This window comes from Thunnus thynnus, chromosome 9 (genome assembly GCF_963924715.1).
Source record: "Thunnus thynnus chromosome 9, fThuThy2.1, whole genome shotgun sequence".
Taxonomy (NCBI): Eukaryota; Metazoa; Chordata; class Actinopteri; order Scombriformes; family Scombridae; genus Thunnus; species Thunnus thynnus.
In genome coordinates, this window is record NC_089525.1 from 26,884,569 (window position 1) to 26,911,247 (window position 26,679).

General features: G+C 37.2%; 1 protein-coding gene across 1 annotated transcript; it reads left to right on the forward strand.

Annotated features, from left to right (window-relative positions):
* Positions 1 to 589: 589 nt before the first annotated feature.
* On the forward strand, positions 590 to 7,593 carry tmem144b (transmembrane protein 144b). The gene is made up of 12 exons (XM_067599897.1): positions 590 to 806; positions 967 to 1,134; positions 1,277 to 1,399; positions 2,003 to 2,102; positions 2,286 to 2,366; positions 2,531 to 2,609; positions 2,848 to 2,927; positions 3,616 to 3,734; positions 4,049 to 4,168; positions 5,241 to 5,338; positions 6,906 to 6,959; positions 7,238 to 7,593. The coding sequence occupies exons 1-12, from the start codon at positions 716 to 718 to the stop codon at positions 7,319 to 7,321; spliced, it is 1,197 nt and encodes a 398-aa protein (XP_067455998.1). The 5' UTR covers positions 590 to 715; the 3' UTR covers positions 7,322 to 7,593.
* The last annotated feature ends 19,086 nt before the right edge of the window (positions 7,594 to 26,679 follow it).

The window sequence follows — 26,679 nt, forward strand, 5'->3', positions numbered from 1 at the left end:
GGCGTGAAGCAGGTAGAAACGAAGGGTATAGGAAACACTTAAGGGCAGGAAACAAATATTTGCTCCTGTGGGAGGAAAGAGAGAGCAGTAGCAGCAGCACATTTACAGGATTTCCTGACCTGAATAAAAACAGGCTTAAATATAGATCTATTGTGTTGGTGTGAGAGTCTACTGAAGTCCAGAAAGGTTCTGTCCTCTTCAGCAGATGCCAGGCGAATGAGTCATCAGCAACCATATTGAAGCTCTTTATTTATTTGCTATTTTACTCTAAGGCTATGAGCGTAAAACTACAACCTGTAGTATGATTAAGTTGTCTATGAAGACCTGACCCAGAGAGAATTTGAAATTTGTTAAAAAAAAAAAAAAAAAAGATTTTCTCAACTTTTTGCTAGCCTATTTGACTGCGCAACACACACATATACACAAATAAATAAATAATAAACTAATCCAATTGTGATTTAATTTAGGTCAGGATAAAAAAAATCAATTCAGACAACAGACTTAGTGAAAGCCTTCGTGATATTCTCTTTGATATTATTTCCGTTTCCATTTTTATGTATCCAGTGCTGCAGCCGTTCTGTGTCAGATTGAGTGAGTAGATAATTGGCAGCACCTGGCTGACTTCCACGCCTCACCCCTACGGACTCACACGGCCTCCAGCGGTTTTTAACATTGTGGAGCGGCTACACCAAAGAAAACAGACATCTAGTTTAACATGCTTCAAGTAAAATGTCCACATTTGCTTTTATTTGTTATCACGTTATTCACAGTGAGTTGCTATAGCACTGAACACGCCGCTGAACGAGGTACGTAAACTCTAATTAGTCTGTGATGAATGTGAGATTGCAGACTGGTGGGTTGTCTGAAACTGACAACCTTGGATGTCAATGTTCCTGACGTAAACACCACTGTTATCGTTTTTAATTAATTAGTGTGTGTCAATTTCTTATGCATTTTTTTTCCCAGGCGGCCAAGGTAACGAGAACGCTGCAACTAGCAAACTGGAAACATCTGATTTCAACTTAAACTCCACCAATATGACTCATTTCGCCTATGGGATTGCTGCAAATGTGGTTGCTGTGCTGTTGTATGGAAGCAATTTCGTTCCTGTCAAAAGGATAGAAACAGGAGATGGTAAACATCAACAGTTTCTTTAATTTGCAAGTGTTTAACATCAAACATGTCCGTAAGCTTAACGAGTATTTTAAGTTATTTCAACTTAAATAATTAAAACTTTGTAAACTTACATTAGACTTTGCCCATGTTCTGTTCACAGGAATGTTTTTCCAGTGGATAAACTGTGCAGCCATATGGATGGTATCTATGGTTGGAGACTTGATGCTACAGTCGCCCAAATTCTACCCTTTTGCAATGCTTGGAGGTGTGATCTGGGCTACAGGTATTGTCCCATGAAAGCAAGACTTTATCAGGTTGTGCACAGGTTGGTCTCATTGGATTGGGTAGCCTTCAAGTATCCAGGTGGATGTTGGGACGAAGCAGATGCTCTTAAACATCCAGCTTGAGTCCATCTGCTGTAGGGTAACTTAAAAGTACTGTAGATCTTAAAACGATGATGTTGGTAGACACACCAACAGCTGTCCCAATTTAATATGTATTAAAGTGCATTTTATATTCTACTGTTGACAGTGGAGTATTTTGGCTCAAACTGTGATTTACCTTTTTTTTTTTTACTTCTTTTTTTAAAAAACAGAAATGATACAAGGTGTGTCAAAGTCACTCAAACTTACTTTAGTCAAAACATGGTCAGAAGTAGTATGGAAAGGCGACATTCCTACCACCCAGAGTTTTCAAACTTATTTTTGGAACAAAACACAAATCTTTAGGTTTAGAGTTGATTGAGTGCCGAGGAAAAAATAGTGCTCCCCAGTCCCACCACTCCCTAGAGCCCTCACTGGCTTCCCACCAGCAAACCTTCTACTGTAAAATGGATAAGACATGAAAACATCTGTGTTGCTATTTACTCTTCCCATATTGTCTGCAGGGAATATAACAGTTGTTCCAATTGTGAAAGCAATCGGCCTTGGCCTTGGGTTTTTAATTTGGGGATCCTCTAGCTTGTTGATGGGCTGGGCCTCTTCAAGGTGAGTCAAATGAATGTAGTCTCTTCAGTCTGCCAGGGTGGAGACTGCATTTTATTTCTCTTTTACCTTTTTGGATGTTGCTAACTGATATTTTGAATATGGGGTTCAGGGATATGAAAGAATATGAAGGCAAAAATGATGTTGTAAATGCAAATGTGATGACTGAATGTGACTCTTTCACAGGTTTGGCTGGTTTGGGATCGCTGCTCAAGATGTTTCTAAGCCAATATTAAATTATTGTGGAGCTGGATTGTGTCTGCTCAGGTGAACTGTAAATTTGCAAGTAACATCTTTTACCTTCTTGGCAGTGCAAGTGTCTAATTGTTGCTACAAAAACAAAATGTTGATTGTAGCTGCTTGCTGCCATGTCATTTTCAAGTTTTTTGTTTGTTTTTTAATGACAGACATGACTTGTGTGTTTGTTCCAGTGGGCTGATCTTTTTCTTTGTGAAAACGGACGTGGAGCTGCATCCCAATTCAGAATCAATTCCATTACTTATAGACAGGGTGAGTACATTGATTGGATGTTGAGTTTATTTTTCTCACCTCCTTTTCAGGAAGTCATTTTTGACATCAAAGTAATTTAGATTCAACAATATTCTCTCAAGGAGAATCTGAAGGACAATCAACTGTTGCCACTTGGTTGTCACTGAGTTGTGATTGAATTTATTCTGTTTTGTGATGATGTCATTGCTTTGAGAGACAGCATGACTCCATATTAGCATGGCTTTCCTTTTTTTTACAGAGAACAAATTCAGGCAGCTATGGACCAAGTTCCTCAGAGTTCTGGATAGACGTCATCAGACCAAAGACCAGGCGGTTCATGTGAGCTCAGATCATTAGCTGTCAGCTGGCTCTGCACAAATACTGTGCTTACATGTTTAAAGCCAAGACAATTAGAAGAGCTTATGAAACCTTAATTTTGATTAAATTATCAACAGCTATGTTCCTCGAGGATAAAGCAAAGATCAAATTTAAATATTTTAAATTAAGCCTTAGGCTTTCACAAAAGGCCTTAGTTATTTAATTTACAGCTGCCAGCCAGCTTGGTTTTAAATGTAACATGATCCTCTGAGAGATAAGACTGTATTTCAATCATGACTATAAATGACTATAAAACAAGTTTAATGATTGTAACGATTGTAAAATGAGTTCCAGCATCAAAATAATGTATTAAGCAAGCATTCAAACACAATATAGTTTAAATCAAACAATAATCATTAAGAGCAAAAACAAAATAATGATGCCAACATAATGAGACTTTAAAATTGCAAGTCAGTATAATTACAGTAGTATAGGTGATGTATAGTCTACATTACCCACTTTGAAAATGGATTACTAAAATATAAACTGTAAATATTTAAGTTTTATACCCATGCAAACTATTCTCATTCCATCCATTTTCATCAGCTTTGTATGCAATGGCGAAATTAGTTTTATAAATTTAACAATGTGTCAGTGAAGATATAAAATCCATCCATTATGCAGTTTCTCAGTCTCCTTGTGTTTTCAGAGGCTGCCTGCTTGCTTTTGTGTCGGGCCTGATGTACGGGTCCTCCTTTGCACCCATCCTCTACATTAAGAGCCATTCATTGTGTCATGACAGCATGTTCCATGGAGCCAGTATCTATGGTATGCTTTCAATTTTCCAATAACTGCCTTCACTCAAGACCTTAAAGCTACTAATAGACGGTGAAGAAAAGTTGGGGGGGGAGAGATTAAAATGTCCTCAGGTTTAAGAACCAGGTTTAATATCCTTTCCTAAACTTCTCTGTAAAGTCAGTGGGGTAGCTAAAGGATTTGTTTGACAATTAAATGTATAATTTAATCTCTACCTCTTAAAAACAAAGGAATGCAATTGATATTAGTCTCTTTTTTATTGCAAACCTAAGGGGGTAAACACAAATGATTTAAAAGTGTCCCTTCTTGTTTCTATCTCTGCTCAGACCTTGACTATGTTCATGCGCAGTGCTCTGGCATTTTTATTGCAAGCACAGTGTATTTTGCCATCTACTGTGCTGCTATGAATAACAGGCCCAGAGTCTACTCCAGAGTCATCCTACCAGGTACGTTTCAAAGACAAGCTTGTGGGATTACTATGATCAGCTTAGCACGTTCAATTTTGTGATAACTGTCAGTAAGGTTTCAGTTTAATTGTAGAAAGTGTACAGCCATTTCACCTTGTGGGCATTGATAGAAGCTCTAGTCGTCAGGACCCCCAGGGACCCCAAGATAAATCTGAAGGGTCACAAGATGCAAACTCTCCTTTTTGGCTTGTAACTTGAGTCCTTAAAGTCTTGTTTAGTTAAGGGGAAAAATCTGCCAGTGCAGTGATAACATTTCTTAATTTCTTTTTCTCAACTCTAGAGCAGCATAGGTCTTTTTCACCTTTTGGTTCACCTATCCAGGCCTCTAAAAATCTAAGAAGAAAAACTTCTCATAACTCATGTCCACATTGAGGCCATTCTCTGTGATAAGGAGTCACAAGCCAAAAAGTTTGGAACCACTTTGGCACCACTCTGTGCCATTAGCGCCCAAACCATGAGCTGCTGCCCCAAAGTCAACATCTGATCTATCACCCTTCGGCTGAGACAGGGAGTCAATACCCTGGGTGACATGGCCAAGACATCCATTTTCTACTAGCTGATTTTATCACTGTGGACCACTGAACTGCCATGTACTGTAGGAGCCAGTTTGACTCTCACTGAGAGAAGAGGAATCAGCTGTTGCTGAGGAAATACAACCACTTCCTGTGCCAAGCTGCATGTGCAAACACATCCGCTCAGGGGGTGGTTGGATGTGCTGTTGGCAAACATTTCCACTCCAGTCCAAGCCCAGCTCACAGTGTGGCTTGTGAGTTTAGAGCTTTCCTTTGGTTTGCAGCTGGCTGAGTGGGCTCTCCAGGGTGGACCTTAATTTCATGGCAGTAAAGGAGGGCTTGACCACCATGTCCACACATTTACTCACTGAAAATTAAAAGGAGCCACTCTTTTTTTTATTTATAAACCACTTACCAGCTACTGTAGCTGTTTGATTATGAGCCTAGGAAAACTAATAAATGCCTACATTTAATTCTTGGCACTCACTAGTGAATTTTGATTCAAGCATGGATGCACTCTTGTCTCATTTTGCTTCTAGGTCTATTGTCTGGATTGATGTGGGCACTGGCCACATACTGCTGGTTCCTGGCCAATAACTACCTGAGTGCAGTCGTTACCTTTCCTATTGTAACTGCAGTAAGTACATCATGTCCTGACAGCTCTATGGGCTATGTAATGGTAATTAATACATTCAGATGTTTTGTTAAGAACATGATGTATAAACATTGCACAGCAGTTTTCCTGTGAAGCTGACTAACTTGTTTGATACTCACTTGTTACTACACATAAATGTTTTTGTTTGCCCCATGTAATATCTAGCCATGCAGATAGTTTGTTTCTTCTGCTTTGTAATGGATTGAAATCTTCACATCTTGATATGGTTACAATGGTTAATCTCCAGATCTCTCTCAACTTTTCCTTCAAATTACCGATGCACTAATTGCCCAATTAAAAGCTCACAAGAGTTCAGTTTAAATGTTGTCTACATGTGCCCAAAATGGCATAAATGTTGATACTTAGAAAACAAGGGGCAGAAAATGTGTTTGTCCTGAGTGTGGTGCTGCCAGAATTGGGCACACAGTCATTCCAATTAAAATGGTTTATCACTTTTGAGGGCATAAATGTGCTCAGCAGATTTCATCATAAACTTATTAGACTAGAGTGTCTGTTAACATTTTGTCCTGATGGTGATGCTACAGGACAGCCTGTGCAGTGTCCAAAAGGAAAAGGGTTCATTCCCAGAAAAGCATGACTGTACTCAGTAAATGTTACTGGAATCTGGACATTAGATTTTGAGCACTTTTGTGTACAAGCTGAGTTGTTTTTTTTTGCCCAAATGGTGTTGTAGGAAAAATGTCAACAGGTCACAAAGTGTTGCGATTCATACCCTCGGGACCACAAAAATCTGGCCATTAGTTCGATATGATCTCATGGAGGAAAGTGTTGGTTAAGGGAAAATTTTGTCCTGCTTGTGATGGCGTCAGCAAAATTAATCAGATATCATCCACAAGCTTGTTGAGAAATACCTTGCTCCTAACTTATTGCTATTTCATCCATTGAACAATATTTCCATTCTGTGGCCCTGGTGTGGAAAGAATATGGCAATCCTTCATCACATATCCTTGAACACTCCTACATTAACCTTTCCCTGTTAAATGTTTTGAAAGACCTTAACAGTAGAGACATTTATTTTTTAGTTTGTCCTGTCCAACATTTTCAGTCATTGCATACACAGGCTGCTAACAGGGCTTTCGATATTTGTCTTGTTGTTCAATGTAACTGCAGTCAAATATATTGAAAAAAGGCCAGTTAAATGTATGATTTGTTAAAATAGGCTTAGGCTTTTGTAAAAGTATATAGACACACAATACCCTAGTACTTATGTTAATTATCAATCAATGAAGTCCATGAATGATGTCAGTCTTGTCTGTCTGTTTGAATTGCCTCAACATCCATCTGCTCTTTTGTTCTTGTCACAATGGATACAACAAGACATAACGAGCCTTACACATTGATTCATGTTCAGCTTTTAGACTTGATCCTTCAGTGTACAGTGAGCTTTTATCACTGAAATAATGTGTGTAATTTCAACAAAAACTTTTCAAATACCTTAAACTCTTCAAAGTAGAAATATCGATTAAAAGTGAATTATTTGAATCAATGATCTGTCGTGAAACAGCCTTTTTTTTTTTTGTCTCCGTAGGGATACGGTCTGGTTGCAGCACTGTGGGGATCCTTGGTATTCAAAGAGATTAGGGTAAGGGAAAAAAAAAACACTGATCATGATCAATAATCTCATTCCTTCAGCCGTATATTAATTCTAACACATGCTGTACTTAGAAAGTGTACAGCAACAGTTTACAAAGGAGAACATAACTTTAGACCATTTCTAAATGAAGGTCAACCAGTAAAACATTTTTTTTTTTTATCATGCGTTTGAGATGGGGAAGCTTTGATCAATGAATTCCACAAAACTGAACATTTTACAAATGAAACATTTTAGTCCAGTTGATGGTAAACACCTGTTGCCCCCAGGGTTTAGCCAACTGTTTCATCTTCGTCTTGGCCTCCTGTGCCGTGCTGACCGGCTCCTTGTTGACCGCCATCTCAAAGCTCTGAAGAAATTTGCTGATGGATTGATTTATTAGTTTGTTGTTGAAAATATGTTTTGTCACCTTTGCTTTGTTCAGTTGTTGCTAAAATGCTGATACCTGTATTTGTTTAACACATCGCTCACAAGCTAACTATCATTTTAGAATGACTGTTATACTTAGATACTGCACATCTCTATTTATACTAAACAGACACGGTGGTTGTTTGTGTGTCAACACTTGATATTTGTTCGTATTTGTGCAAGATTAAGCTATTAAAAATAATTTTTGAAAAATGTGTCCACAATTGTCACCCTTATGCTTTTTGAGAAGGGTGAGAAGATGATTTTTTTTTTTTTTCAGAATGTTTTTTTTCAGACATCCTGCTATCAAAACAAGTAAGACACTTGAACACAACTGTGTACCTGCATGCCAGTCTTCTCCCTGTAGAACTCTGTGTGTGTTTGAATATACAAGCAGTGTGGATGGTTCATAGTTCATCACAAAGTTGGTAGGCAAGGCAAGTTTATTTGTATAGCACATTTCAACAAGGCAATTCAAAGTGCTTCATATAGAACATAAAAGCCATCAAGACAAAATGTTAAAGCAATATAAAAAAACAAAATGCAATAAGACCTAAAACAGGAGAGTAAAAGTTATAGTGCAGTGTGAGATCTTAATCAAAAGCCTCAAATTTGATTTAATCAAAAGTAATGACAACAGAAAAGTCTTCAGCCTTGATTTGAAAGAACTGAAAGTTGCAGCAGACCAGCAGTTTCTGGGAGTTTGTTCCAGATATCTGGAGCATAAAAACTGAACACTGCTTCTCTATGTTTAGTTTTGACTTTGGGAACAGAAAGCAGACCTGTCCCAGATGACCTGAGAGGTCTGGATGGTTCACAACGTAGCAGAAGATCAGAAATGTATTTTGGCCCTAAACCATTCAGTGCTTTATTGACCAACAGCAGTATTTTAAATTCAGTTCTTTAACAGACAGGAAGCCAGTGTAAAGACCTCAGAAATGGAGTGATGTGCTACACTTTTTTGGTCTTTGTGAGGGCACAAGCAGCAGTGTTCTGAATCAGCTGCAGCTGTCTGATTGTTTTTTAGAGATCAATCAATCAGAACAGTTAGAACAATCAGAATCAGAACAATCAGCTGAATCTCTCAACTCCCCTTCTGACTGGTGTTAGAGGGCCACTGATTTCTTGGTCATTTCAGCACTTTGCAAAACTGAGTTTCAGCCTGTTTCTTGACGACAACAGGAACAAATTTCAAATAAGACCTAACCGGTGAGGAACGTTGGTCTTTTCAAATCCACTGTGCTGATTGTATAATCCAGGTTCATTGTTAATTCATTACACCAAAACAAATATCAGATTAATTAATGGAGAAGAAAACCTCTAAGCAACTAATTGTATAATTTGAAATTTTCTGATATTGGTGCTTTCCAGTGGAGGTCTCAATAGAAGACAGTGGTGCACACAGCTGGAAATAGACACAAACATACAACATTGTTGCTGTTATCCTAGGAAACTAATAAATGCAAAATAAAACTGCTGATAGGCCATTAATGAGTTACGATGAATTTAGTGTGGTGACTCATAAGCCAACATTATCATGGATGAAGTAGTGATGCTCTGTTGCAACTAACAACATGACTTTTCACTCATGACTTGCCAATTTAACCTGTTCAGTTCCCAGTGTTACCTGTCTCCCAATTTAATCCTCGCAAATAAAGTCAACATATGCCACAACATATGTTTTTAGATATAATGTGGTGCTTCTTACATTAGGAAAAAAAATACAAAAATTGTGCATAAAGAAGAGACCTTTAATCAGCTCAAATCTAAACTTGATTCTGTTTTTTACTTGTCTGTTTGGCTACTTTGTTAATGAAAGGCCAAACTATCAATAATTTTAGAGAATACCTAAAACACTTTCAGCAACTTGGTGATTTAGCTCGGCTTAGCTGTGGTTACTGATAGAATAATGTGCTCTGGGGACGGCTGGAAGGGCCAAGTAGTGTTATTTGTAAAAACACAAATTTTAATCCCAATGCTTCCTTCGTTTTAATGAAAATCTAAAACATGTTTAAAAATGTTCTGCTACTGCAAAAGACCAGAAAATATTTTCTACAGCACCATGTCCCTAGACTCTCCTGGAGCAATTCTGGGGAAGTGCCCTTTGTACGGACTATTATTTTTGGCATTTATGCTTCAGTAAACAGGTCACGGTGAAAATAGACTGACATAATAGAGATGAGAGATGACACAAGTTCCAGACTGGCTAGAAAAGGATTTCATAGAGTGAGCAAACATTTATGGACGAAACATTATGATTTTGTTTGTCTGTTAATTATTTTTCGGTGTATGTACAGTTCAAACATGTGAATTGCACCAAATGGAAATGTTGTGCATGTCTTTTGCATCATTTGGTCACATTTCCATAAGGATCAGGATGGCATATAGTATTCAGTGCTATCTTGAGACTTTGACTTTAAAGTCTTGTGAGATTGAACAAACTTGTCTGCACACATTTGTGCACCTCTCTGTGACAACACTGTAAATCATTTGTTAGATTTTAATATCCACTTTAGCTGTAGTTCAGCCACAAACTGTTCTCCTTTTTTACATAGCGAATGTTAAACTTGGCTGACAGCTGCATTTGAAACCCTTGAAAGCACCAGTTAAGAACCTGCTCTGAAACACAGCTATTTCTACACAAACACTAACTGAAAGCAACAGCCCCCTCAGCTCCAGCTTGTTTTTTTTTTAACACAAAACACAAGATGATGAGAGCTGACAAGTTCAGAGATGCAAAGTGTCTTCATATGAATAGTTGGGTTTCTGCAGACAAGGGCTGAGTTTATTAATGTTCTATCTTCAGTTTCATTCATCAAAGTTAATCCAGAATCAAAATGAAGCCATTAAGAGGTTCTGAGCAGCTTGTGTAATGTATTGCAAAACATACTTAATCTCCAAAATTGACTGGCTGACTTGATTATCCTCCAGTATTCCGGTGCATAATTGAAATTTGAAAGGCAAAATATGAAGTGGGCTTCACTTTAAAATTCTTTCTTAGAATTTAATTGGCATTTCCAGCTCAGTGTTCTCTCCATGCTCTACAGAAACATGATCAATGATCAGTATTATTTAGAACAGGAAATTTAAAATACGGTCATTAAGTGTGGCAAGTTGGTTCACTGTACACAAATAGCTTGTAAGGTGCCGTCAACTTTAAAGTCAAATTCTGCTCCTCCTATGGAGATTTAGGCATGAAATTGAAACAGACGGCGTTTAAACTGGAGCAGCGTTTGCTGTACTCCGTGACTTCTTAGTGAAGAGATTAAGGTTGAAAAGGAAATTTGTCATAATGGTGTTATGCTCTTAAACAGGATTATCAGAGAATCCTATCCCTTTAGTTATGTAAATTGTGGATATAGTGGCAGTAAAATGCTTTGTCAGCTTGCTAAAGCACCTCACTTTCCACACACACAATTAGTGTGTAGTGTATGTACGCATGATTCAACAAGGATCAAATCTTTCTAAATAAGGCACCGAAAAGGTTAGTTAACACTAAACAAGACTGTACTGGCTTTGAGGTTTTCACAACAACATGGGAACTGTTTAAAAAAGTATATTAACAACTCCTCACTGCCTGCCCATGCTGTATCAACACAATCGTTGGATCACTTTTGTGAATACTTATTATTCCTTTGCTATTAAAATGGATACATACCATATTTTCTGACTATGTGGTTAATTCTTCCACTTGAATATGAATATAAATTTATCTATGTGCTCACAAGGCTTTCCCCAGTGGTTATTTATCTTTTTTTCAAATTCTCTTCTTGAGTTAGAAAACAGCTGCAACACCCTCTCCACAATATGTCAATATAACAGTGTTAAATTGTTACCACTTGTTTAATTGTGTATCCCAATTTAAATCTCGATATCTTAACTGAAACTCAAATGTGTTCTACCAATGTACACATTAATAAAACACCGATACAGAGACAGAACTGTGTACCTTTATGAACTATGGCACAAGTGAAAGTCTGTATTGCAAAGGGAGACTGAAATGAATTTTACTTTGTTGTGGGGGCACAGATAGCCTTGTATTTTTCTTATAATAACCGTAATTACCTTGAAATTACATTAGTAGGCCAGATATGTATGAGGACATACAGTACATAGAGATTCAGATGCAAAACTTTGCACTAGCGGGAGCTAATACAGCCATCACTCATATTTTTAAAAGTACATAATTACAACTAGAGAGCATCACCTGATGTTGCAGTTTGGTGTCTACCATTTCCACCAACACAACAGGTGCACAGAGGGAAGTTCAAAGATTGGGAAAGGATTGATCTGTCTGTATTGGATGTAGTATTTGTATATTCTTTGGCTAAGCAGGCTTTTGGAAAAGTAACCTGAGATCAAGGCCTGGTCAGGTTCTGTCCTCCATTCAGCATGCCATTCCATGAGAAATAATGTTGAGAATGAAATAATATGTTGACAGGGAGTACAGTACATGTACAAGCGGTGTTATAAAATAATATTTTTGTCTATATTTGTAATGCTTGGTAAGAAATGCAGTTATCATAATGATTTGAGGTTTTAAGATAACATAATGCTACGAATCGATCACTTAAATTGTAACACTGGCTCACAGCAAAATAGATAGATGGTGATAAAAAATAGTCTTTACATGGCAGGAAAGGCAGGCTTGAGAAGATAGTCTGACCAGGCAAATAAATCCAGAGGACAGGCAAAAGTCACACAGCAGACAGACGGTCCTCAGGACAGTTGCAGGCTGATAACTGAATGATAGGTGGATAAACAACCTGTCAGAAAGTGCCTGATAGCTGTCCTCTACCACATATATACACAGAAGCTGGAAACAAACGAGGAGCCTATGGGTAGGCAAGAGGACAGGGTCAGGTGATAAAATGGCGTGTAAACCTCAATAGTGACAGCTGGTGGACAGGTGAGTAATGGCAGGTCTGAATAACACTAATTAGATGATGAAGAGGGAAAAAGAAGAGCAGCTGTCACCATCATGTAAAGAAGAAATGAGGATCTTCTGCTTGGATCAGTTTCATTGTAAATGAATAATTAATAAAAGGATTAAACACTCCAGCTACATGATGTGTAGGAACATTTCAACATAAACTGTCAGTCATCTAATGCCTAATTCATACATACATTTGTAAACATTTCATGAAGACTTCTTTCACATCTGTCATCCTGTCGAGAAGATTACTGCCTGGTATTGGATAAAAAGTGAAGTCCAGATTTGTATATGACAGAAATCTAGCATAATGACAGGGAGGTTTTATACATAAGAACCCAGGATAGATGTCATTCAGTGAAACTTCACAGTCCTCCGTCTCCATATCTCCTTCTATAAACCTGTCTGCATTTGAGAAAATGTCTTCATAGGCAAATTAAAGCTGCATAAGACCAAAGGTTTAATTCAGATGGAGTGGTTTCGAGAGATGAAAGGATCTGAGTTTCATTAATATGAAAGGCTACGACATCAAATCTCTCACATCAATCAACTGTTGTAACCTCTGCACACAGAATAGAACACATTTGCATGACTCGTGATCAAAACTTAAGTGAACAGCCATCTTTAATTTTATAGGGATTGTCAGACAACATGACTTTGACTTGACACTATCCTTTCATTTCGGTGGATCAGCAAGATATATAGAAGAAAATATTTTTTATTATTTCACCCATATCAATGTAATAGTCCAGGAGCGTGTAATGCCACCAGAATCTGAATACTTATCTTCTGAGCCAATTTAAAGTTGTAATAATTTTGCAACTGTGCACGTTTTTGACAATGAAAATTAAATTTTGTCTGGTTGTTTCTGTCGGTTTTCATTTGTATATTGATTTTCTTTGCCTACATCTGGATTTCAGTTTATACTGAGGATGTCTGAGGCTGAAAACAGAAATGTGTCACAGACAAGATCTGTTCGAAACACAGTAAACCTCTGCATATTTCTAAGCCAGCTTGCTATTTTTATGTAACAGGGGTTATTGAAGCATGGCGTGCTCAAAGTAAAGTTTCCTTCATTTTTAAACTTGTTTCACTGTCATTCTGATCAAAATGTATTGATATAATGAATACTGCAATACTCCACCATTCGTTCTTCAGCACTGCAGGAAACATTCACAGAACTACGTGTTATTTCATTTTTCCTTCTAATCCTTGGATTCATCTTCCCTGCTAAAATGTTTTACTTTCAGTGTTCAGCTCCCCAAACGGTAGTATTCAAAAAGACATTGTGACAGACTAATGCACACTGCTACAATGAGTCAAACAAAAGAAAAAGTTAAGGAACAATGGGAACTTTGAGGCCACAGAGGTCAGTGCAACAATACATTCAGTGTTTCAAATCCAAAAGTGCATAAAACTGCTGCTGTTGAAACTTTCAAAGGTCTTGCACTTCTGGAGACACTCGAATCAGTGAGGTCGCAGCAGGCCGTTTGACTTTGACAGTTGATGGAAAACTGTTTCATCACCACGGACAGAGATTTCAACACTTCTACTTCTTCACTGTATGTTAATTAGTCCTGATAAATAATTCTACTTCCAGACAGCCAAGGCTTCCATATTAAACTGCCAAAACATTTGTTTGCAGTCCTTCTACAATATGTCTTTCTTGTTCTTTCTTGCAACTTTTGAAACAACTTCAAACTGTGATTGGTCATCACTTTACTCATGGCTTCTTTTCTTTCTTTTCTTCCTCCAGACTTGATGTGGCATTTCACTGTGTCAGCACTGGCACTTGACTGAAATGTAACTGTTGTCTTCTTGATCAATCAAGTTTGTGTTTGTCAATAGATCTCTTTGCTTAAGACATCCATATCTCCTGGATTTTCTGCATTCATGAGTTAACCAGTATTTCATTCACACTGTGGAGGGAACTCATCTGGCATGCAAGGCCAGTTCTGTGCTCAGCTTGTGTAAATAACACATCACAGCAAGCCTGCAAATGGTCTTCTTATTAGTCACCTTTGGGCAAACTTCAAAAAGGTGTAGTTTAAGGGAACAGTGCAATTACTGTTCAACTTATGTCTTCCAAGTATTAATTAAAGAGCAAATTTCCTGCCTGAATATTACCTCCAAGCTTTTAATGTTCACTATATTATGACTTACAGCACTTTTAGCATATTAATGTACTCCAGTTAATTTTACCCACAGTGAAGGCACAGCTTTGGTCCTGTTCATTTATTTCATGAGAAGCTGTAGCCATTCATTTCACGTCACCACAGGACTTCAAGCTGTTGCTAATCTGCTGCTGAGGGTGTCTCAGTGGAAATAGCCAGTGTACCCTGGGTTTTATTACAATGGTTATGGTTATATTTCTCTCCCCTCATCTCATGTTCTCCTGAATTTCTCAGATAAGACCAGACCCCAGTACCCTGCTGGGTTCCTGCAGAGATTCTTAACTGAGGACACACTTCAAATTAGGCCCCTTGAGTGGGTAGGACATTATCTCTGAAACTGGAGTTGTACGATGTGAATCTATTTAGATTCATATTCTAAGGCCAATGGTCATTTGGATCAATTTGCGTAAATGGAATAATTACAGATGATGGTGATGTAAAACCTAGCAGTGGCCTAGAATGCATCATTTGTCTGTAGTGTGTCATAAGATGGATGTTTTTGCACAAAGTGCCTTGGTAATATGTGGCACAAATGATAATTAAACAGATTGAATTGGACAATAAATAACATCCCTACATTGACAGATCTAAATGCAATAAACAATGCTTTTTGCATTTGTGTTTTCTGGAGTAGTATTATAATGTGCATTATTTAGGCCAGACAGTAAAGATGTCAGTCATTCTCTGGCATGACCCAACTTTGTGTACTGTACATTCATATACCAGAAAGTAACTGTGGTGGCAAAGTTAATATGTGAATTAAATACTGTGTTCAAAACTCTTAGTTCTCATCTACACAACACTCTTACCATTGAAATTAAACACAGTTTCAGTCACTTAAGTGATACATTTCAGTGTTTTGAGCACACCTGAAACACAAATTCTGCAAACATTCTCTCTATCTCATCTCTCATTCACTTCAAATGAAGACTGCACAACTGAATAATTAAATTCAAGTCTAGATGCTAAATTGATTTTTTTTTAATAAAGAATTTTGTTTTTTGATTCGGTGGAAGCACTGACTAGCTCCAGCAGACTTGCAGGTCAAAGTTCATCTTAGTTCAACTTGAATTTGCATAGCTGCCAGCTACTGCAAACAGTGATGCATGCTTGGAAATGTAAAATATCTTATTCTAGTGTGCCATCACCTTTGTTCAATATTTGGTTTATCACAAACATCAGACCCAAGGAATCAGATCCTTTTTCTGTGTTAAATATGGGGCAGTGTTATTGCACCGAAGGCTATAACTGCACCTTTACACTGCACAGCACTGCATTTTCTTGTTAGGAACAGGAACTGTGAGAGACTCTAAAGATCCACAAAAAAATTCAGATATCTTATTTGAAATGTAGAGCGTCAGCAGGGCAACAAAGGCTAACAGAGTAACACTGACTGGATGCTCGAGGTACAAACTATCTTGATAGCAAACACTTCAGAGCACCTCTCTGTTTGACAACAGGGATAGTAGACCTGCAGAAAGTGTCAACATTCAGTGCAGTATTTGGACAGCAAAGTGCAGTCTTTTGAAAATGCTCCTGTAAAAACCATGATAAGGCCACAGTATTTTCAGTTGAGATTGGACCTTATCTAATCTCTATTTCCAGGGAAATGCTCTCAACATTACCACATTAGACAACAGAAAAAAAGAGAGCCGATATTCACCTAAAATCAGAGCAAATTGAAAGTTAATTGCTATACAGCATAACAACAATGCAGATAATAGCAGTTCTTAGCATAATGATAACAATTTGCCATTTGTAGTTTGAATAAGATACTAAAGAAAATTCAACCAGACACCTTCTGTACAAGTGTGAAATTTTCTGAATCAAAACCCTTGATTACCTTTTATTACGTTATGTCATATGCTACATCAGCCACAAAAAGTGTGATTAATCTTTTTTAAGTTTCAGTTTGGTGCTTCATATTTTCTTCACTTACATTCAGTTACACTCCTGGCAAAGATGTTAGGAAAAGTCAATTAGATTCTCCAGCCTCCAGAGCAGCTCAGCTTCTGAGAAATTATTGTGAAACTCCAATCTGCTATGCAAGCTGTCACATTACAGAGCAACTGTGTATTATGCATTAGATAAATTTAATTTTTAGTCATGATCCATGTGTGTAAGAAGTACAACAAGTAAAGACCACATGCACAGTCATTGCCGTCTGATACCGTCTCAGTCTGACTGAATACAGATGATTAAGCTCTCCACAGATACAAAGCTTCAAATGGTGTTGCTCCAAGCTTCAGCTTAAACTCACCTGCATGAAATCATATCATGCATCATAAGACATCCATCTGCTGATACCTGCTGGTCCAGATAGTGACACAAAAGGATAGAAAGAGCGAGCCAGAGTTGGGTGCTGAGCAAATATTTTGCATTTTATAATTTGATATGAGAGCTAAAGTGTCTGCAGCTTTATGCAGTGTACACAGTTATCCATAGCAATTCTCTGTTGTTTTGTAAAATTGGAATCTAACTGCATTAAACATTTAAAAGTCAATTAAATATATCTCTAACATCTTTTGATATACTGCCACAAATTTGTGCTTCAGAGAGTAGATAAATAAATACATCAGCAGCGCGCAAGAAATCAGTTGTATAGCAAGAGTATAAAGAGACGCAGCAGGGTGGAGTCAAAATGATGCCTTTACTAAAAAGTGTAATTTAAAGCTGCTATAATCAATATTTTTCATAAAAACAATATAATCAAATGACAGTGTATAATGTCAGGTGTCCCTCTTAGTGATGAACCAGGAAAGAATCATCACCCAACTCTGCACATCTTCTCGACTTTATGGAGTTTTATGACAAGTTTCAGCTCACTGTTTAGCTGTCTGGCCGACAACTTAACCAATTCACTCTCACCACTCTCATAGTGTTGTTTTTGGCCACAGCAGACAGCTGTTTTCAGAGAAAAAGCTCTAAAAACCCACTGTATTCTACCTGCCCAATACCAAACAGCAGCCATACAAAATTAACAACTAGCTGGTGAACATAATGGAGCATTTAGCAGCTGAAGAGAGATATTTCCCTCAGGAGGTGGTAGAGAGCAAAAACAGCTAAAAGAGAGTGAATATTAGACTTAAATTCACCAGGTGGACAGAAACATGACTCCAAATGAATGATAATGTTGCTGCATAACTACTGGATGTGTAAATAAGCAACTGTTTGCTAGCAAGTTCAACATATCAACTTAAAACGTAATGATATGACAATGTTGTGTGCACAACTTGTTTCCGTTGCAACCGAGTGACCAGAAAATCAGTTAATGCAGGTTCAAACATCAACTTCCATGTAAACATTGATCTATTTACATCCATTAATTTACTTGTTCACATATAGAGTATAGGGTGTTGACTAAAGGTAAGATCTAAAAGCCCCAGTTTGTGCCTCTCAGTTTATGTGACCCACTTTTGGCTGAGATCTAATCTAGGCATTCTAGGCATGCTCAGAAAATGTTCCTTTATTGGATTTATACCCTTATGCAAAAGTAACATCACTCAAGATCTGCTGCAAATTCACTTTTTGGTACATGATGTAGCCATCTACAACTAACAATTTAAATAAACAAAGTATTAAGAGTTTTTTTGTTTGTTTCTTTTTTATTATTGTCTCAAGCTAACAATAATGGGCAATGTTTGCAAAGTAACTGAACTGTCCATCAAGAATGCAACATCTCCCCTGCTATGAAAACCTTAAGTTTACTCAACCATCAAATGTGGAAACATTTAATGAAAACCATGATTTTTCACTTACCAAAGTGCTTTTGTTGTCCAGCCCTGACCACAGATGGGAGTCAGAATGCAAACCTTGATCCCTGATGTCCAGGGGTCCAGCATGCTGTACACTAGGGATGTCCAGAGAGCCCAGTATTAGTATTTGTATCTGTATATGTTGAGGCAGCAAAATTATTTGTATTTGTATTCGAATAAAAGTGGAAAGAGGCTTAAAAATCCTGTTTTTGTTTTTATTACACTTTTAATTGTAGAAAATTAAAGTGTTACAGTAAGTGTTCATGAATAAACTACCTTTTGAAGGAGGTCCCCACACCAGGTCTTGAACTGGAGTCTCCCAGATCATAGATGACTGCGCTGACTACTGAGCTAAAACTTTACTCATTGCCTCATTGCAGACAGACCTCTACCTGTTTATACACCCATAACACAGAGACAGCACACTGTTTAATATGTAGGGAAGAACTTCAAAGGCGATTATTGCTTTGCACTTTTCATTTATCGCCCATTTTTTACAACCTAACTTTGTGGAAAGGAGAAGAGCAACATCAGGTTATGGAGAGTCCCTTGGGAGCACTTCGCGTGTGTCAGTAGCTCAGTTTTATTTCTGGGGAACACCCCCAACTTCGAGAGTGATGTCCAAATTAGGAAATGTGCATGTGTGGTAGATGTGACTCCCCTAGTTGAGACCTACTGATAGATGTAATAGCGGAGCAGAGGAGAGAGACTGAGATAGAGATGTAACCAACCTGCGCGCTGGTATTTGACATGGGTTTTTTTTCCTTCCTGAAAACAAATAATTTTTAAAATATTTGTATGAAACAAATATTTGTAAGAAACCTACTTTTTGTGCTTTGCCAAATAATGTTTTTGTATTCAGGCACACCTCTACTGTACACATAATTTAATATGAACATAATTTCTAGGTGACAGTGTTGTTGCAACTCTGCAAAGCTCCTGGCCACCACTGGCAGCAGGGAGTTCAATCTCACTTGACCAGCACTTCAGGTGGTGAGTATGGACGAAGTTATGCACCATTTTGGTTTACAGTTCAAATTAAATTCAGAGACTTTGGACTGTGGAATGACGTGTCTTTATGTCATTTTATACTATTGAGCACTGCATGCATAAAATGGCTGGTTCACTCTGATAGAAATCCAGAAAGTATGTTAGTATGACTGTCTGTATCAGGTTTTTGCCATTAAGGTGAAGAGTTAAATATCCTTTGGTGTTGCACCATTAACTGAAAATGTTGTTGCACCAGTGCTACCACTGTAAAAGAATAGGGTAGAGCCTTGTGCTAACAACATGTCTACAATGTTCTCCTGTTCTCTATGGGACTGATTAACCCAGTCACAGTGATTTACACATTTAAGAGGTGCCTGGCTGGGTTCTATAAAATATTCTCTATTGTTGTGGCTTTTGGCTATAAGTCCAGACGCTGAGGCTACAAGCCCTCTGGCTTTCCCCTGCATACAAGCGTGTTGATAGAGGCAGAACTGAGTCTGCTTTTGATTTTGTTCAGCTATCACAAAATGTCACTGAGCTGTGGTGTTGACTTAGGTAGAACAAAATGAAACCAAAAATCTCTTTGCCCAGACAAATAAGACTAAAGCTGAAACAACATATTCAGTTATGAATATAAAACTGCAAAACACATTTCACAGTAACAGACAAGAGAATATGAAAAATATAGCCTATAAAAATAAGACAAAAGCAGAGACCCAAAGACAAGCATAGACAAATGTAAAAATAAAGTCAGTTAAAGCTGTTTGATATTACTGATATTTGCTGTGACACCACATTTGTACAGGAAAATTCTAAAAATGATTAAAACCAATATCTGGGAGATGAACAATGACTGAATATATGCGACACCACCATCCAATAGCATGTTGCTTTGTCATCTGCATTCATTTTAGCTTGATCTTCAATAAGGTATTACCTGGTGCATGGTATAAGATATATTTATCATTAGTGTGAATTACACTGTGCTAGATTCTGGTATTGCACAAACTTGAATAAAATGACTCATTACATTTTTATATAAATTATGTCTTTGTCTGTAAAAAATAAAATAGAATAAAATAAAATTATATTTTCCACTCTTCCACGAAAAAAGTTGAAAAGTCTCTGCACACCTGAATATGTGACAGGTGCATCAGAGGAAAGTACAACTTGAATAAAAATTAGACAAAAAATACACAATTACTGCAGTTACATGACATTTCTAAACATATATAATCGGAATAATAATTCCATAAAGGTGCATGATTGCTAAGTTAATACAAACTCATACAAATCATACAAATCTGCACTCCACCATATTATACAAAGATGGCAAAGAAAAGGCATGCACAAAGGTGTAATTTCCATTGGTAATGCAAAGAGGATATACAGTATAAGGTGTATACATTGGTTAACGTCCAATGTAGGCCCACAGATGTTCAGAAAATGTTTCATCAGTGGCTTTACACCCTAAAGAAGAAGTCACATCATTCAAAATCTGCAGCTATTTCATATGACTGAGCCCTTTACCATTGACAGTTTAAAATACAGTTGGATAGTATTTAGATGTTTTTTGGTTTGTTTTTTTTAAAAATACATTCAATCTATATGTTTATTAACAGTGAATGTTCTCCTAAAAATATACCGATGAGCATAAATCAGAGATAAAGAGGTAAAGGACAGTGCTCAGTCTCTCTCTCTATTAAGTTCTTGTGAGTTGTGTATATCAAAATTAGAGTATTAATAATACCACAACTTACATAGCATTTCAATTTTCTTTTGTATTTTTGTATTTGCACAGCATTTATATATAAATGCAGGAAATGGCATTCACATACAGCATTTACAGGTTTTTATTGTTGTTGTTGTTTTTATCATGACATCACAAGGTAAGACAGTGATAGACAGCGATGGACAGATGGTTCATCCAATCACCTGCCAAACCTTTTTGAAAGTGCCTGCACTTTTCCTAACAGTTTCCATGGACGGCTTCTCAGATGGTTCTGTGTAACAAACCATATGGCGTGTCAGGTTATTCATGGGTCCCCTCTGCTTCTCAAGCCAAAGATACCTTTGAGCATACATATTCTGAAAATAGAACATAATGGGAATACTTGAGACAACATTAAACTGACTAAGCTCTTATCTTGATAACTGAGGAAAATGGCCAGATTATTATAAGCCATGACATGTCATACCTTGTTTCACTGAGAAAAGGGGCAGAGTCCTGCTCTGATATGTCGTTTTTCCTGTTATATCATTCTTGTTCCCACCACATCCGAAACATATTTTCAATGTCCTTCAGATATATTGTTAATTGACTCAATTATTCAAAGAGGGGTTTAGTGTTTTACCACCGGTTTATTATCTTTACGCCATGTGGCTTCTCTTTTGAGAAACTTTTTTTTTCAGCAGTGGCCAAATAGCAAGGCTGACCTCTGAAACCTTATGTCAGGGTATTATTTCAGAACAGATAGTTGCAGAAAGGCGGTTAAGATTGCCAATTTTGTATCTTGCAGAAATTGTATAGGTCAAAAGGGTTTCCAGTGTGTCAATCAGATCTGTATTAGACCTTTTATCTCTGTTGACACTTCTATTTCATGAGTCTATTTCTTACTTTGATGTCATTGAAATTCTCCCTCTACACATGTCTTTGTAGGTCTGTCCTCTCCACATCATAGTGTCTGATGTTCTATGAGTCCACTGGAAGAAAAACACTATGCTCATTGTATGAGTCCACCTGTATACATAATATATCTGTACAACAGTTCACACTTTGAAGCAATAAGAATGAAAATCAAATTGGTCAAAAATATAGGTTGAGGAGTGTTTGTCCAAAATAACATTTACAGGTATTTATCTCAAGAAAAAGATAGATTTGATGGTCTTAAGGAAAAGTAATACGCACAATAAAACAGCATAACTTTCAGAGTTTGGACATCCTTCCATATCTGTTATATTTTTAAACCACAGTATTTCAACTAACTAGTGTATTCTAATTAGAAATATGGGAACACAGCACATCAGTCATGTTAGCTCTCGTGCTGACATGCACAAAGAAAAAGGGCTGCATTTAGCCATAACACCCAGTTGCTGTGTCCGCTGTTAGGAACATCACCTTGCAAGCGCATTCAAGCCTCATATCAGCATATTGACTTTCTGATATGTCCTTGATTAAAATGCTAAAAGCTTTGGCCTTTCTGTAGAGCAGAGAGTAACAATAAGACAATTTATCTACATGGGCCAACAAGTGTGCATGTTTTTTACAGTGGCTGTTGAGGGCAATGCCATGTTTACTTTTCAAACTCCCCCATAAAAATGCTGCAGAGCAGAGATGTAGTGAAAACAACTGCTGGACATAGCGTTTAAAATAAGCATCAACTTAGCTGCCGCATTAAAATTACTAAGTTCCTTCCCCTTATGTTGTTACACTGTGCACCGTTGTCCTTGCACTCTACACTGCGTACTCAAAGACATAAATGAATGATTGGGTACACAAAAGCACACACTGAGCTCCTACAGAGGTGCTCTTCTTAAACACCTTGTTAAGTGCGAAAGTCTAAAGTCTGAGCCCCTTCAGCACACAGCACACTTAAGAAAACATAATGAAATATATTTATGCACATTCTGATATCTGATTAGTACTCAATATGAGATTTTTCACCTTAGCAGGAGTTGTGCAGTTAGTCCTGCTCTCCTTAAATGCTCCAACCCTAACCCGAACTCCTGTCACTCATCTTGATGAGCTGTCTGCCTTGAAACACTATTGCCTGAGGGTGACACAAATGGCATCTGAAAAGCCACCACAGGAGATAAAGGAACAGATGGTGAATGCAGGGGAACAGCGATGAAAGAAAAGCACAAAGCTGTTATACACTGTGTTGAGCAAATCTCGTCTGCTGCATGTTCTTTTGTGTTTGACATGTTTCTGTTGTTCCCAAGGCTCATCTTTTTTTTTTATCCAAATATTTGAATGTACAAAAATCAGTTGCTTTAAAGCTCTTCGAAGCAATTTCACACATTGGTGGCGTCAAAGCTACAAGTATGAAATGTTTGAATTTTGAAGACTGCATTACCTTGAAAACTTGTAAAGCAAAGCCGTAAACTGTAAATTTGTTGGATACATAATTGCCTCCTGGTAGGGACGGAGTTGGACTCAGTTTTTTCTTCTTGTTGAAGCACTCACATGCTGCTGTGAGTTTTCTATTTCACTTTCAACTTTCAGTTCATTACCTCCTGTGCAACAAGTGGATTCCCCATCAGTGACCACATCTAATACCCAAGTAACACTAAAAATTTGGGCAACACACACTGAACATAAAGCAGGTCAATTACGGGCGCTTAGATGCACATGTGCACCCTCACCTTAATATATTCTTTTATGCAGATTTAAACACATTTATCCTTTTGAAAAAACAAGCGCAAAGATCTGTGAAGTACTTACTGATGTGACAGCAACATTTTTTTCTCAGTTATGGTGATAGCTGAATGTTTTTGCATTCTGCTACCATAAAAAAACATGGGACACATCTAGTCAGTATTTATTGGATTTAGCTTGTGTTTGGAAGGGATTGGGAAAATGTGTTTTCATCCACGATTACAAATAAAATGGAGGCCTGTTGGCCTGAGTCATTTTTACCGTCACATTTTCATTTATATCTTCGATCTCTGCAAAGCTTTGTGGCAAAGCTGTTCAAGTACTTTTTAATAAGTTTGATTTGACTTCTTTTCTTAACATTTTTATCAGTAAACATTTTTTTTCTATGTCTGAATACCTACATTTGACAGCGTGTACAGTGAAAAGCTGTCTGATTGTACTCTGAGGATTTTTTGACATTTGTTTGACGGCTAAATGTGCTTCTGTCCATCAGTACACCATTGCAGTCTTACAGGCAGCCCTTCATTTTGACACAGGGCAAACTGCCACCTGACACATGATTCATGTCTGTAGACAATTTAAGACAATTTAAGTCTTCAATGTAAGTGACAGAAAACACACTTGGACACACTTAGTCAAGGTCTGGCATTTTGACAATATATACAGTATCTTTCTTTCAACTCTGGTGAAGATCAGGACTTATGAATGTATTGTCCTTAAATTGCAGGAAGAAAGTGCCAAAGAAGAACAGCAAATAATCCTGAAAAGATGTGCTGGAAGTACAGAATGTTCCCTCTTTTTACCATCTGAGGATTTATGACCTCAACTAAGAGTAAGTCCTTACTGTCACTATATTATTTCAAGATGTACCTTCCAAAACTCTCGGGAAATTCTGAAACTGATTCTGAAATCTTTTTTTTTTTCATTCAGTATTAACTTGTAGCTGATATCACAGAGAAAATGGGCAGCAATTACAGAGAACTAAATTGCATTCTGCTAGTGGTGCTATTACTTTTAAACAAATTCACAATGGGCTTTAAAAGAGACGCAATTAATCAACAAACTGCAAGGTTTCAAATCAGAAAAAAACCCATTATGGACTCCAAGCAAGTAAAGTGTTATTACAATTACAAGATTAAAATACAAAAATGACCCAAATACTATATAGAGGCAGAGCAGAGCAGAGGCAAACTCAACTGGAATTGACCAAAAATGTTAAAAATACATCAAATATGCTGTATATCCATCTGAGTCCTCAAGAGAAGGTCCATCAAAGGCTACACAACCAGATTTAAGGGAATAGCTATGATGTTGATACATCACATCATCTTTTGGGTTAAATAAGTAAAACACAAGTTTGCGAGATGATGTGTTTACTTGAGTCTTAGTGAAGAGCATTTTCCCGCTATGTTTAGTCTGGAATGATGCTTCAAAATAAGCAACAGTAAACTGAACGCAAATATGCAATCACTGTATTGATCATAAATGCTCAAATGTACTGTTTCATGTTCTTTCTATGATATCAAACTTGCTGCCAGTAAACATGCCAAAAATTTTAGCCAACTTTGACATTGCATAATTCTATATGAAAAAGTCAAAATCAAATAATAACATAACATGATAACATAAATAAGTGTTTTCAATAATTTGGCCGCAAACAAATTATTACAACCAAAGAAAAGTCAATACAGAATGTTTGTGCCAAAAACACACATCTATGGAGAATACAATAGTCTTTGTTTTAGCAGCTTCTTGAAGAATATTCTTATATATTACTTGTTTTCCCAATTTTGTTGTGGTGACAAGTGTAATCACTGCCTGGATTATGTTCGTAGGTTCAAGGTTGTGTGTCCTTTTGAGTGAAGGAAGTGTTACATTTATTTCTCTGGCCCTAATAACAAGTGCACACCTTTTGTGTATTTAGATACTGGGTCAGTCAAAATAATCTTAAGCATAAAATGAGAGGTTTCACAATACAGCGGATGTTTTTCTAACTTCACACAGAGAGAAAATTGCACATTAGGAGTACCTGAAGTAGAGGAAATTACTTTATTTACTACAAAAGATCATAATAAGCTAATTTTCTTCTCTTTTATACGGTAGCAACAACTTGGGTCAACAACACAACAAACTATGGGAGGAATTATATGGAAGTAGTATTAGGTTTCGACCAAAATGACAAGAAATCATTTGTGACTTGCCACAAAATGATAAAAAAATGAAATGAGCAAAGTGAGAAAAAAAGGGGGTTCAAATAACAAACATGGCTACAGAGCAAACATCCTGGAAGAAAACATTTCTCAAGTGTCAACAGCAAGACTTTTTCAAGGCACTTTTTCATTAAAATAAGTCTAAATAATAATGACATCTTCAGTGCCATGGTATCACTGGGTTTATGAAAAATTGATATCAATCTATTTCTAATTATAATATTTTTTTTCTATACCACCCAACTGTACCTGCAAACCAACCACTCCACTGTACCAGCCCACTGTCACTCTTACTTCTCCCATAACATCAACTGCTAAAGCTGCTGTTTATTTCACCCATTTCTCACAGCTAACTTGAGTCCTTGAACTTGATCCTCAACAAAGAAGCAGCAGGTTCCTTTTTAGTCGAAAGTCCTCTTAGATCCCTGGAAGGAAACGCTCCTAAAGGTTTCTTCATCTCAAGCGGACGCAGATGGACATGGAGGAGATAACGAGCAGTAGGAGAGAGATGGATGGCCTGTCCAATATAACTAATCACTGGGACTGCTGGAAAATCTTCAAAGGATGGGCTCTGGTACAAAATGGAAAAAGATCTGTCAGTTTTAATAAACTTAACCCTCTCTGGACATAAAATAATCACCAACTGCTGTCAGTGCTTGAAAGCTTGAAGGACTTCAAGTTGCATATTCTGTTTCAGAGGATCATCTTTTACACAAGAACATATAATCAATCAGAAAGGAAGGCAAACACACAGATCATCAGATATCAATATATCTCACACACATGTGATGTTTGTAATTCATAATACTACTAACTGAATGCTATTTATCCTGTAGCTATAGGTGCTGTGAGTTTAGAGACAT